General features: G+C 59.6%; 1 protein-coding gene across 3 annotated transcripts in view; it reads left to right on the top strand.

Moving 5' to 3' along the window:
• The first annotated feature begins 2987 nt into the window (after nucleotides 1–2987).
• The window catches only part of TNFRSF1B (TNF receptor superfamily member 1B), a 33611-nt gene continuing 22993 nt past the window's right edge, over nucleotides 2988–13605 (top strand). For all 3 annotated transcript variants that reach the window (XM_046662704.1, XM_046662703.1, XM_046662701.1), the window contains exon 1: nucleotides 2988–3151. In XM_046662704.1, coding sequence (XP_046518660.1) covers nucleotides 3074–3151 — 78 coding nt within the window. In that variant the 5' untranslated portion in view covers nucleotides 2988–3073. The remainder of the gene's footprint in view (nucleotides 3152–13605) is intronic.

Below are 13605 nucleotides of genomic sequence, written 5' to 3'. Positions count from 1 at the left end.
TTTTGGGGAGGGAGTCGCCATTGTTCTGAGTGCCCACTGTGGCCTCTGGCGGTGGGGGGCTTCCCTCTATCTCGGTCCAGCTGGAGGGGCCACAAGGGATCACTCAGAGAGCTTGAGATTGTGGGAGTTTAGGCACCACAACACTGATGGGAGGTTCTTGTCTGCTTTGTCCACTGAGTGCACAGCACCCAGGGCTGGCCCACAGCAGGGTGTTTGATAAAGGTCTGTGACGTGAGTTAGCGCCTTTGGCTAGACGGGCCTGAGGCAGCGGAACTGGGGCGGGCTGGTGCATGGGATGTGGGCCGGGCTGCTAAGGGCAGAGGGAAAGGGCAACTGCGGACTCCAGGGAAGAAGCCAGCCTTGGGCCATCTCTAACCCAAAGTGCTTCCAACGCGGGAAGGAGGCCTCAGCAGGAGAAGCCTGGAGGACCACTATTTAGGCAGGAGACAGAGAGGATGTGATAAGTCATGGCCAGCAGGAGGCTCAGGCATCCTTGGTACCAGGGAGCCGTGATCAGAGGAATCAGCGAGAAGGTCTCCAAGATGCCTGCAAAAGCGTCCCCAGAGAGAATGATCCAGAAGCTTCCTCCCAGAGGCCCTGACGTGAGGAGGGTGACAATTATAGCTGCCATGGAACACTGTGCCTCTTTCTCCCAAAGCCGTCTCCCCAACCACATCTGGCAGAGTCAAGAGAGAAGTCACTGGGTCCTCCCCATCCCAGGCAGGTTCCAAGCCTGGGTCCGGTTGGAGAAGGGAGAAGGTCCACACTGGATGAGAGATTGGAGCTCTAATGAGTTCCCAGGACAGGACTGGACTCTGCCATCTGAGACCAAAGGGTTGTTCCTTGCCTGAGAAAAGCGACAGGACCTGCCCAAGATTTCAGGAGGAGCCTGGGAAGGGACAGGTCTTCAAAGCAAGTTGAACAAGGAGCCTGACTTTCTCCTTAGACCCACGCCGGTTGTCTGCCTGTGCTCAGCCCCAGGCCCCGCCATAGCCCTGCTCTGCTCTCTATCCCAGTGGGCTGACCCTGCAAACTACATTTCCCAGGTTCCCTTGCCAAATAGCTCCTGTCTTGGGTTCGGCTTGGTGGGTGATTGCAAAGTGGGAGGAAGGGAGAGGCCAGGATATGTCCCTCCTCTCTGCTTCATGTGGTGTCACCTGCGGTGGCTCTGTACCCTCTATGGTTCTAGATTCCCCCAGATGCTCTGGCTCCTGGCTCTGATAACACCACCTCCAGCCCAGAGATGGTGGTGGCTTCTTATTGTTGCTAATCTCAGGGTCGTCTCCCCTCTCCTAACTGATTTTTTAACTTCTCCAACATCTTTACAACCAATTTATCTGTAGTAAATACCCTTTATAGAATCACTAGACAGAGGGCTTGCTTTCTGCTGACTTGGCTGTCACCCACCTCTCGGAGTCCAGCTGACGGAGTCAGAATGGGAGGCGGAACCTCAGGAAGACCCCCATGTTTCAGTGGTGACGGTGCCATTCACTGGGATGAGGACCCATGGGAGACAATGCGTTAGTGGGACCCATTGGGACTGAGGTGTGTGAGGGACATCCCAGGAGAACCATTTGCCCCTCCTTTCACCGGGTGACACCCCACTCCTGGCCTTTGGCTCTCTCTTATGGAACAGGGAGCCCTCCAAACTGCTTCCAGGTGAGACTCGTAAGGACCAGAGGAAATCTTCCTGCTGGTTTTATCGGCCGGCCCTCTCTGCAGAGTTAAGGTTGTGGACTGTGCTAGCCACACCCTCAGCATGGCCCAACTCTCAGACGTATGGGAACCAGGTGATTTCCAGTCTCCTGATCAAGAGGTGGGATTTTCCATCCCCCAAGAGTCACTTCCTAGTTTCTCAGCACCTAGAAGCACCATCCTTGCTGTCTCCAACACGGGAGTTGGTGGCCCAGAGCAGGGGTCCCTGTATCTTTTGGGGCAGCCTGCAGTGAGGGAACAGGGGAACAGAATAGGCTCCTGCCACCTTGCCCACTCCACCCCTCAGAAATGCCCTGTGTGCTGGGGACAAGGACTCCCGGGGCTGGGGGAATACGTTCTGGCACACAGGGCTGGCCCCTGCGTTAGGGTTGGCACTCAGAGAAGGGGTGCAGATGGCAGTTAGAGTGGGTGCTCAGTCACGATGGAATGTCCAAGAAAGCCATGGCCCCGGGGCCCCCACAGCTTCCCAGACAGCTTTCTGCCCCGGCCTCTGTTTGCTTCTCAGCCACCTGGACAGGGGGCTCAAGAAAGAGGGCAGGGCAGGGTCTGGCTCACTCTGAGAAGGGCCTGAAGAACGTGTAAGGATAAATGAACAAGTGAATAATAGTGACAACAGCTAATTCGCACACAGAGCTTATTAAGTTACATATATACTTTGTAAGTATACATACATATATAACATATATTATTATGTGTATTATCTATCTTTTAATCTTCGGAATAGCTCTGTGAGGTTAACGCAGAGATTCAGCCCCGTGGTCTGGCTCTGGAGTCTACATGAATGATCTAGAACCCCCGTGATCCCCTCAGAGCTAGCGTCAGCTTTGTGGGATATTTTTCCAATTAGTGCTCCACCCCCACGGGAGTGGGGGGCCTGGGGGCGGTGGGAGGGGTAGGTGGACGCAGGGCACGTCTAGAGGCAGCCACAGGCCTGGTGGGAGCCTGTCCCCAATGCGGGGCTCCTGTCCTCCCACTGGGAAGGGTGACTTGAAGGGGACGGGGCGTTAGAAGGAGATTGAGGGGTCACCGAGGGCTGGGCGTGGCGGCGCTGGAGGTACCTACCCAGCCCTGGGTTGGCAGAGCTGGGCCCAGGCTCGGCCCTGCGGGGTGCAAGTCGGGGCCCGGGCGCCCGGCAGCTCGGGGGGCGGGAGCGGGGAAGGAGGCGTGTCCGGGAGGCCGGCCAGACCCCGCCCCCGCCAGGCCCCGCCCCGGCCCGGCCCCGCCCCCGCCTCCCTTGGGCGCCGCGCTCGCCGGCTTTTGCTTTCAGTCGGAGGCGCCCGGCGCAGAGGACCCGGGAGGAGGTGGAGGCGCGAGAGCCAGGACTGCTGGCCCGCCGGCGCTCGGCAGTGCCCGCACCATGGCGCCCGCCGCTCTCTGGGCCGCGCTGGCCGTCGGACTGCAGCTCTGGGCCGCGGGGCGCGCCGTGCCGGCCCAGGTGGGTGACTCGCGCGGTCCCCGGGAGGCCTCCTCCTGCCCACCCGGCTGGGGCGCGCCATTCCCGGGGGGCCCCAACCGCGCGCTCCCGGGGCTCCGGGACAGGGGTGGGGGTTCGGAGCGCCCGCGGCACCGCGCCCCGCGCCCGGTCAGCCGCGCACTGCTCGCCGCTTGGGACCCTGGGTTTAGCAGACGTGCCCCCGGGGCCCGGAACTGTGGCCCCCGTGGCCCGGGGCGCACCCCGGTCCCTCCTCCAGCGCAGGCCGGGCTCTCGGGGCTGGCGGGCGGGCCCTGGGGGGATCCCAGCTAGACCCTGGACCCCAGCTCCGTTACCCCTCCGTTGCCGCGCCGTTACCCCGCGGCGGGGCAGGCAGGTGTCCGTCCTGGGACGCTGCCCCACTGTCGATGTCGGGCACCCTCTCCAGAAGGCTTCCTCCTCCTCTGGGCTATCGTTTTCCTCTTGCTGAGAAATACTAGGTCTGCGCGTCTGAAAGCACTGGGGCAGGTGTGCTGTGAGCGCCTAATAAGGACACAGTCAGCTTATTTCTGTGGCTGCCTCCGTGCTGTCCTTTGCTGAGATCCCTTCCTCGGGAGCCACCTGGTGTGCCTGTTCTCGGTGGGCTCTGGGCTAGTGGGGAGGAGACAGTGTCTTCAGGTGACCGTGGGCTGACCGCCCCAAAGGCCGGCGCCTGAGCTCTGGCGACAGAGGAGATGAGTGAGACCTCCTGGACTGGTTATTAAGGCAGATGTGTTATCAAGGTCTCTGAGAGGCTCCGGGAAGGTGGAGAGGGCAGAGACCCCAGAGCTGTTACTCGATATTAGGTGCACACGCCACAGTGGCAAGCTGGACTCTACAAAGAGATCGCTCCTCCTTTGCCTTTTTTTGGCTGTCTCCAGGGTCTGGTGAGATGGAGTAACCCCATTTTACAGAGAAGGAAAACTGAGGCTCAGAGAACTCCTTGTGTTTCATGGAAGGGCATGGGGGTGCTCTTCCTTCATAGGGGACATCACCCACCTTGCCCCCGTGGCTGGGGAGGAGCTGTGCCTTCGTCCCTTCCTCGTGATCTTATTCTTCCCCACGCGTGGGGTGCTGACTCGTCTGGACATCTGGACTGGGGAGGAAGGTGGGAGGTGACATTGGCTTGTTGCTAATGTGAGGTGACTCACTTGCCAAGGTTCAGGACATCTTTAGTGTCCAGTTCTTGAGAAGGGAGGATGGAGGCTGTCAGACCAGAATTGATTCACCCACTGTGGGTGCCAAGGCGGGTCCTAGGGCTGCCCCGGAGGTTGTCCTGGAAACAGGAGGCCCCCCGGTGGCCTTCTGGTCAGGAGAGTCCCAGCTCTGAGAGCCGAGTGTGGATCCCGACAGCTGTGGTCCCCAGCCTGACTGCAGGGTCCTGGCACAGACTCAGGCCTCGAGGGGCATCATCTGGCCCCAGGGAACTCTAGGGACACGTGAGCCCCTGGTGGGGAGGCGCAGGGCTTCTCTGCAGGACACCAGACCGGGTCCTGGAGTCGTTTGAGGGGTTTCCCTTGCGTCGCTCCCGTGTCAGCTCAGGTTCCTTCCTCCAGGTTTTGTCTTCACAGCCTATGAGCTGGTCTCCTGGCCCCTGCCCCCTCTCCCACTGACCTTCTTTGGTGGCGTCGCTGGGGAGGCCCTCCACAAGTTGGAGCGCCTCTCTCCCTGCCTGGGAAGCCTCCCATGGCTCCCAGTGGCCCAAGCAGAAACGCCCACACGTGTCTCAGGCCGGAGTGAGTGAGGTATCCGGGTTCTTGCTGCCACTGCTCTGCATCTGTACCCCTCACCCTGTGACACATGGTCATCGTGTATCTGTGTGCCCTGTGCTGTCCCCTCTCCGTGGCACACCCCTGACCCCCGTCCTCAGGGCCTTTGCAAATGCCACTCCCTTCAGGAAAGGCTTTCCTCCTTCTCCCACTTGGACTTGATCTTCTGTTCTTTGAACGCTCAGAGCCCTTCCTCTCGGGCAAGGACAGACTGCATTCTGCTTCTTAGTCTAGCTGCGTGTTATCCACCTTGGTAGATGGAAAGTTCCTTGGGGTCAGGGACCGCGGGGTCTTCCTCCTCATTATTAGCAGCACATTAGCTGCCGTTTTTTGCAAACCTACAAGTGCCAGGCGCTGTGCTGGGACGTCACTCCAGAATCTCACTGAAACCTTCCTTACAGCAAGTCCTGAGAGGCGGGTGGGCTGTTCCCGTTTAGAGATGTGGAAACGGAGGCTCAGGGGGCTTCGACACTTCCCAGGATTACAGAGCTAGTGGGGGGGGGATGTCAATGCAGGTCCCTCTGATTCCAAAGCTCTTTGCCCTATGCCTTCCCCTGCCTGTCTCCCTGCACCCACCCCGCCCCCAGCCAGGTCCCTCACGCCCAGCGGGCGCTCGGTAGTGTTGGCCGTGACTAGATTGACTTGCAGAAATCGCCCAGGGAGTCTGAGCTGGCTGCAGGTGTGGCTGACTCCTTCTCCATCAGGGCTTTTGTCTGCTTTAAAAGCTGTGTTTGCTGGCTGGAGTGGCGAGCATCCTTCATTCGTCTGGTCTTCGACAAGGAAATGCCAGTACAGCTGGCAGATAGGCGAGCACTTGGTGCCCTCCCGTGGGAACGGGCAGGGCACAGCAGTCTGGCTTTGCTGGGGAGGGGACAACGGGATCCCTCCCTGCTGGGTCTGGTCTGTCTGCCCCGGGAAGTCTTGAGGCTGAGGGGCTGCCGTTTGCCTCCTCATTACCCAGGGCCTGCTCGGGTTGGGGAGAGATTGCGGGCTCCCAGGCTGGCCTGGGGACGTTGGCCAGTGGAGTGGAGATAGGTGATCAGGACAGCTGCTGTCCTGAGATGTCCCTTTGCCCTCTGCCTGACAGCCCAGAGGGGAAGCTGTGTGCTCACTGAGGATGTGGCCTGGTGGTCAGGCACTGCAGGGGGCAGTGGGCAGGTGGCCAGGCACCTTGAGGCAGTGTCATTCATCCATTCATTTCCCCAACATTCGCGGACACCACCTCCAAGTCCAGCCCAGTGCTGGCCTCTGGGGACCCCAAAATGACCATGACTCGGCTCCAGACCTCCAGGAGCCACACTGCCAATGGTCACAGACCTGGCCTGTGCCCCTAACTGCACTTGTCACCTGGGCCAAGTGACTGAGCCTTGTGTTCCCCTCTGTGGACGTGGAGAGTGCTTCCCACCTTGCGCTCCTCACCGGGCCCAGTGGGTGTGAAAGACGTGGGAGCAGATAAGGCTGAGAACCTGCCTGGCCCTCTTGTGTCAGAATGGTCCTCCCTGTCATCCTGAGGCTGACCCAGTGGCTCCTGGAGCGCTGGCCCTCCCGGGGCTGGGAAACATTGGGTGGCCCTGACTATCCAAGGCTTCCTAGAGGAGTAGCCAGGAAGGTTGTGTGTGTGTGGGGGGGGGGGGGGGGGGGGAAGAGTTTTGATGCCAACCATGGTGTGTGTGTGCGTATGCGTTTTATATCCAACGCCGCACATCAGCTTAGTTCTCAGTTTTATGCCATGCTGACTGCTTCTCTGTTCTTCAAACATGCCTCCCAATGCGTGCATCAGGGCCTTTGCACTAGCTTTCCCCTTCACCTTGAAGGCTCCTCCCTCTGATATCCCCTGGTCTCATCCCCTCACTTCCTCTGCTCAAACGGACTCTTCTCAGAGAGGCCTTCTCTGACCATCCTGCCTATAAAAGCTCCCCACCAGGGCTCTCACTGCTTTGACCTGTTTTGTTTTCCTGCATAACTCTCATGACCCATTATATTCCTTTCACTTTTGTTGTGTCTTCCCACTAGAAGGTCCGCACGATGAGGGCGTGGGCTTGTCCGCTGCTAGAGGCTCAGAGCCTAGAACACGGTGTCTTCTTCTCAGCACTCTTGACCCCTGGGCCGCAGAGGTGTTGTGGGGGCCGTCCTGGGTGTTGTGGGATGTCCAGCAGCGTCCCTGGCCTCTCCCCACTAGATGCTAGGAGCATCGCCCCTTCCGTCGCGACAATTAGAAATGTCTCCAGATATTGCCAGATGTCCCCTGGGGGGGAAGTTGCCCCTGGTTGAAAACCCAGGTGTAGAACACTGCCTGGTAGGGAGTAGGTGCTGAAAAATATTGACTGTCCAAAAATACCCATCTGACCTTTATAAGCACCCGGTTTCGTGGATGATTCAGAAGGGTTTGAAAAGCCAGGGGTGGCAGGGCTGGGTTGCAGTTCGTCTCTCTCTCTCGAGCTGTCTCTCTGGGCTCGTCTGCCTGCTGCACTGGGTCTGCTGAGGATGGTGTGTTCCCCCCACCACATCCCCACCTGGCTCGTGACGGGGCCACCCACTGGCAGTGACTCAGGGCCCAGGAGGCATGTGACTTGCCCGGAAGAAGGCAGGGAGGGAAGCTTGGGGTGAGGGTGGGGAGGGGGTGCTAGCAGGGAACAGGAACAAAGTGGAGACGCTGTGGCTCCCAGTTCCGGACACTCTGCCGGGCCGCAGGGAAGCAGCACTGATGATTTAGGGGAAAGGCCCGGGGCTCAGCATCGGACAGACCCTGGCTCAAATCCTTACTTTGCTGTTTACAGGCTGTGTGACCTTGGCGAGTCTTTTAATCTCTGGAAGCCTCAGTGTTCCCGTCTATAAAATGGGAATGGTCCCCGCCATGCTGGCTGGTTGTCAGGAGTAAACGTGCTTTATAGGTTGGGCAGCCTGCTGGTGGCTATTCGAGCGTCCGTGGCTTTGTGGGGTCTGACCGGACTCTGGTCATGGGGCAATGCTCAGGCTGAGGCACGGGCCACTGTGGAGTCAGATTCTCCGTCCCCGGGCTGGGGGCCCCCATGGTGAGGGTGGCAGAACTCCAGTTGCCCAGAGCTCCTGCCCGATGTCTGTGAACAACTTCCTTCCTGCCCCTTTTCCCGGCTCTGCTTCCTGCCCCGCTGCCCCCTTGCGGGGCGTCTCACACCACCCACCCAACTACCTGACCTTAGGACCCCAGCATGTGGCGAAGTGGCCGGGTCAGGAAGTCTGCCCCTTGCTTTCAGCGAGTGCCAGGCTGTAGGTCGTTTGAGGGTGGGCGAGGAATACGTTTGGCGTGGCACAGAGGGTCTCGTGGCCTCTTTGGGAGAGGGATGCAAACGCCTCAGCTTTCCCCCTGCGAGATGGGTGTGGGCTGCTGCCAGGCTGTCTCTAAAATCTCTCCCATCTCCCACCTCTGTGATGCTGAAGCTTCTGTTTATCTGTGACCCTGAGGAGGAGAAGCCCTGTGGAGGCTCTTCTGAGGTCGTGCTGTCCGTTCCCCGGCCTCTGACAGCCCGTGAAGTGACTTCCAAGACAGCAAGGCTCCAAGGAAGGAGCAGTGCACTGGGTGTCAGGAAACCAGTGTTCCCATGCAAGCACCGTCACTGGCTCACTGTGTGACCTTGCTCAGGTTACTTAACCTCTCTAGGCCTAAGCACCCCTATCTATAAAACCTAACAGGATTGATCCCAGTGCTCTCCCGGAATGTTGAGAAATGTCAGCTTTCAGTATGCTTGACAAAGACCACAGATTGGGGGATGAGGGGGTCTACAAACTTTCCTGGGAAGGAGAGTCCAGCAGTCCCCACCATGAATATCGTCGCTTCCTAGTCTCTCTCCTTGCTGACCTCAATCCTGCTCGCTTTGGCTGGAATTATTTCTTTGACTCAGGCCCCAGTAGCATCAAAAATTCCTGGCTATCTGTCAGCTTGCATCCAAGACAAGATGCAGACCCCTCAGGCGGAGCAGCGTTCCTGGGTTCCCGCCTCCCTGCCCCTTAGTGCCTACGCAGCACCTTGTAAGATCAGAAGCCAGCCCGTCTGGGGCCCCTGACTGTGGGAGGGTCCGTGCTGTGGGCATCCACGGCAGGGCCTGCTGTCTGGGAGCCCACAGGTTCAAGGAAGCCTTGAGTGGGGAAGGATGTTTCCTTGAAGAACCGTGGCGTGCTGTGAGGTCACGGGTGAAGGAGGTGACATCACTGTGGTTTGGGGCACTCAGGGTGCACACCGGAGAGGAAGTGTCTGCTTACCGACTGGGGTTCGGAGGAGTAGATTTCCTTCTTCCCCAAGTCTGAGCCGTGCTGGGGGGAGTCTGGGGCTGGGTGGCAGCTGGCCAGGGCCCCAGACTCCAGCTCTGGTCTTGTCTCTGCCTTGCTGTCCTGTTCACTGTGACACAGCGCCCTGCCTCTCTGAGCCTCCGGATCTTTGCCAAGGAGGAGGGTGGAGCAGGCTCCATCCCAGTGTCATCTGTGGAGCTTTATGGTCACTAGCTTGTTGATGCTGTCACTAGAACAGGAGGCCCGTTAGCCAGCTCATTCACTCTACGTGTTGCATGTGAAGAGCGAGGCTGCAGACCCCGCTTCCCAGGCCCCAGGTGCCAGCTGCCCTCCCACTCTTGGTAGCAGACACGGAGTGGGCACGTGTGGGGCAGACTGGCAGCGCTGAATGACCTCGAGAGCACAGGGCCCTCGAGAGGCCAGCAAGCCACAGCTTTGTACCCAGCTTCGGAGCCTGGGCCGACCAGCCGCTCTGACCAGAGACGGGGCAGAAATCCCCAGGGGGTTTTGTTTGTTTGTGTTTGCTGTCCAGACAGTGGCCCACCTGTCTGTTTCGGTCTGAGCTTGGCCCTGCAGTAGGTATGGCTGCTGTGGCTGCAGGTTCAGGGAACTGAGTGGGTCCGAGGGGGAGTGGGCAGCGGGAAGGGGTTTGGGGCAGGCGGGCTGCGCGGGGATGTCTTCCAGCCATCAGTGGAAGGCCTTCTCCAGGAGAGATGCCAGAGGCTGTGCAAGGGACCCGAGCATGGGGCTGGGAGTCGGGGGTCTGAGGCCTGGTCCTGGCTTGGACTCCAGCTCGGGAGGGCCTGGCTGCTTCCTTCTCTTCTCTGAACCTCAGCTGCCCCAGGTGGAAGTTGAGATCCTCGAGGACCCCGCCCACACCTGCTTTAGGGTCCTTTGGCCCCAGGTGTTAGCCTGGGGGGTTGGGGAGGGGAGGTGGTGGCTGGGGGGGGGGGGGGGTGCGGAGTGCAGCTCTGGCTGCCACATGGCCCCACTCAGAGGGCCCAGGTCTGGACTTTACAGTGATTCCCCGGGGAAGGGCTCCCAGCACTGCGCTTTCGTTAGAGGGACCCCCACCAGCATCCTGGACACCCCTGCCTGCCCCTCCTCCTGCTGACCCCCGGCCTGGCTCCTGTCCGCCACTCGCAGAGGCTCCAGGTCCGGCTTGCCCCAGGTGAGCCTGCCACTGGCGGCTCCGATCGTCTGGACGGGACCAAAGAGCTCAGGTGGGGACAGAGGCTCTCAGAAGGAAGAGGGATGGGAGACCCCTCTGGCCCCTGCCTAGGCCGGGTGACCTGATTCTGGTCAGCGTCAGCCTCTGTGGTCCTGGAGCTCTCGTGGTCAGCCACAGGCTGACCTCAGCGGCCCCAGGCACTGATGGGGTGGGCCTGAGGCTGGGCAGGGCTGGCCCGCTCATCTTAGGGGGCAGATGTGAAAAGCCCGCACTGGCAGCAAGCTGGGATTCCCGGGGACCTGTCTGACTGCATCCAGAGCAGGTTGTCACTGTGCTCTGGGTTTCCTCAGTGCTGAGGTAGGGATTAAAGTGCCCGTCTCTGTCACTTCCCATGGGGACTGGGAGATGCTGGGAGAGTGCAATGAACCGAGGGCTGGGACTGACCTCCGGGGGTGCTTCGGGGGTGGCAGGCGGGAATCTAATGCGTTACACGCACCAAGTGCCTTCAGTCCTCAGAGCTCCCCTGGTGTGGGGGGCCCATTCTTGTCCCCTTTTTATAGGAGAGGCCATTGAGGACAGAGGTTAAGCTACGGTTCCGCTCTCAGCTCGCAGGAGGCAGAGCCAAGATTGCACCCCAGACGGTGGGGCGCCAAGCTCTGCACTTAAACCACCACCCAGATGTAATCGCGGTGGCCCGGAGGGCCTCTGGCCTAAGCTGCACTCAGTGTCTCCCCACTGGGGACACCTCCCCTCTCTTGATAAGCCCATTTCCTGCCCAGTTTCCTGCTGGCCCCAACTCATTTCAACTAATTGAAAATTAAAACTTGGGGCTTCAGTTAAACAGTTGAGCATCTGTTAGGCACCTGCTGTGGGCCAGGCCCTGGGCTGGGCAGAGAGGGATGAGTAATAACCTGACGAGCAACGCTCGGCTCTCGCTGCCGGCCTGGCGAACGACCCAGTATTCTACGTTCGGTGGCTCTGAATCATAACAAGCCTATGAGGTGGGCACTATTTTTGTCCCCATTTTATAGGTGACAAAACTGAGGCTGGTGAATGGCAGAACTGGGCTGAAAACCCGGGTGTCTGGCTCAGAGCTCACACTAGAGTGTGCAGAGGGAGAATACAGGGAAACAAATAATTAACTGAAAAGTGGTCTGGGCAGTACAGAGATATGTCCGGCTTGTCACTGGAGCCCCCTGGAGGGACCTCTGACCCTGTCTTGGGGTTCAGAGAAGGTTTCCTTGAGATGATAGTAGAGAAGACTCTAGATATTGAGGAGCTAGCCCTGCAAGGGGAGCCTGGGGGGCTCAGGGCATTTGGACAGAGGGAACAGCAGGGGTAAAGGCGTGGAGGAGGGTGAGGGAGCCGTGCTGCTCTGATGAGGCGGTGATGGGTGACCGTCATGTCAGGTGTGAGACGGGCAGCAGGCCCCGAGCTGAGGACATTGAGCTCAGGCCTGAGGGCATTAGAGTCAATGGAAGCTTTTAAGCAAGGCCAGACTTGGATGTAGGAAGTTGGCTTCCAGCCCATTTGGAAAGGAACATGAGGCTGGGGACCGAGAGTGAGGAGGCTGTAGCTGGCGAAAGATGCAGAGGGTGAGGGGAGCGGCTCCATGGCCGGGATTGAGGGGGCGATGTCGACAGGCTGCGGTGGGGGGATGGAAGGCTGGGGGTCTTCTCTGCAGCTAGACTAAGGGCTCCTTTGGGACAGGCACCACACCCAGGCACCTTGGCACCCTGGCACTTAGCACTTGGCCCCGAGAACCAGATAGCAGCCCGGGCTTCCTGTCTGCCCCCAGCTCACTTCTAAAGCGACATCACAGGCAGTAGGCCGGGAGTGGGATGTGTCACCCCTGGGCCACTGCCTGTGATGTGGTTGGTCCTTCCTGACGCAGATGCTGTTCCTCTCCGTGACGCCTGCCCGGTGCCGTCGCTGCATCGGCCGGGCCTGTTGTGGCTGCACCCCACCACACCCCGGGGCCCCGGAGACCTGCCATGCAAATGATGTGGTTTCTCTATTGCTTGAAGACAGTTTCCTCCTGTGAGGGGGTCCCTGGGTTGGTCCTTGGACTGACGCCCCTGCCCCTCCCCACAGCTGCGGCGTCTGCCCCTGGGACCCTGGAGTCCCTTTTGCTTGGGAGAGTCAATGAACCCACTCGCACCTTGCTCACTGTATGTTCTCAGAGGAGTGCCTCTCCCTCTCTGGGCCCCTCCTCTGTAAAGTAAGGGGGCAGGACAAGATCACAGGGTATAAAGCTGTCTGAGGACATAGAGGCAATGCAGCTGTGACTAGTTCCTGTCTGACGCTCACTGGCTGCGTGGCCTTGGATACAGTATTGAATCTTTGCAAGCCTCTGTTTCTGCATCTCGAAAATGAGGTGTTACGGACCTCATTGTAGGAGAGTGCATGTGAGCGAGCGAGTGCCCAGCACTGTGTCTGCACACACTGGGTGCTCCTCCTGGCTCTGGACAGTCTCTGTCAGTCTTTCTGGCTCTGAGAAAAGGCTTCTCCCTGTGGCCTCCTTCAGCAGAACTCCTGCCCTGGGGTGCTGGGCACTGGCATCTAAGGAGGGGGGGGTCTCCAGAAAATGAAAAAGCCTTGAAGACCCCAAAGGTGCTGTGCTCATGGGGGCAGGAAGAGCAGAGGGCTCCCCAGGCTTAGTGCTTTCCCATGTCACCGTCTTGGTGGCGGCGACTTCTTCCTCCTTCCCCCCCTGCCCCTCTTTGCCTTCCTCTCTCTCACTGTCTATTTATAAATAGGAGAAGGACCGAGGCCCCACCTTGGGGGACGTGCAGGGTCTCAGGCTGGGAGTGGAAGGCAGGAGGTCAGCTGGTGCGGGTTGCCCAGTTCCCCGAGAGCTGACCGGCGTTCCAGAAGCTGAGAGACCTGCTTGGCCGCCTGCCTCCACCCCTCGCTGGCTGATGGCCCTGGTGAGGTCCCCGTCTGAGCTCGTCTCCTTCCCCCAGCCCAGCCGCTAGCTGCGGTTTCTGATCCTGGGGGAGGGTGGGGAGAGCGCAGGGAAGGGAGGAGCAGGGGGCGGAAAGGTCATGCGTGACTCACCAGGTCAGTCCTGTCTGGCTGGCAGCCTTGCCCCTGCCAGGCCTCAAGCCTCTTTCTTTCAGGGACTCTCAGCCACGTTGCTGTCCCTTATGCTGGACACTGTGTCTTCTGGCCACTGAAGTGCCCTCTAGCCCCTAGATTTGGGCCACTCACCCAGACTCTTTATTTTGGGGTCC

Source organism: Equus quagga, chromosome 5 (assembly GCF_021613505.1).
Source record: "Equus quagga isolate Etosha38 chromosome 5, UCLA_HA_Equagga_1.0, whole genome shotgun sequence".
Lineage (NCBI taxonomy): Eukaryota > Metazoa > Chordata > Mammalia > Perissodactyla > Equidae > Equus > Equus quagga.
This window is presented reverse-complemented; position numbering and strand designations above follow the sequence as displayed.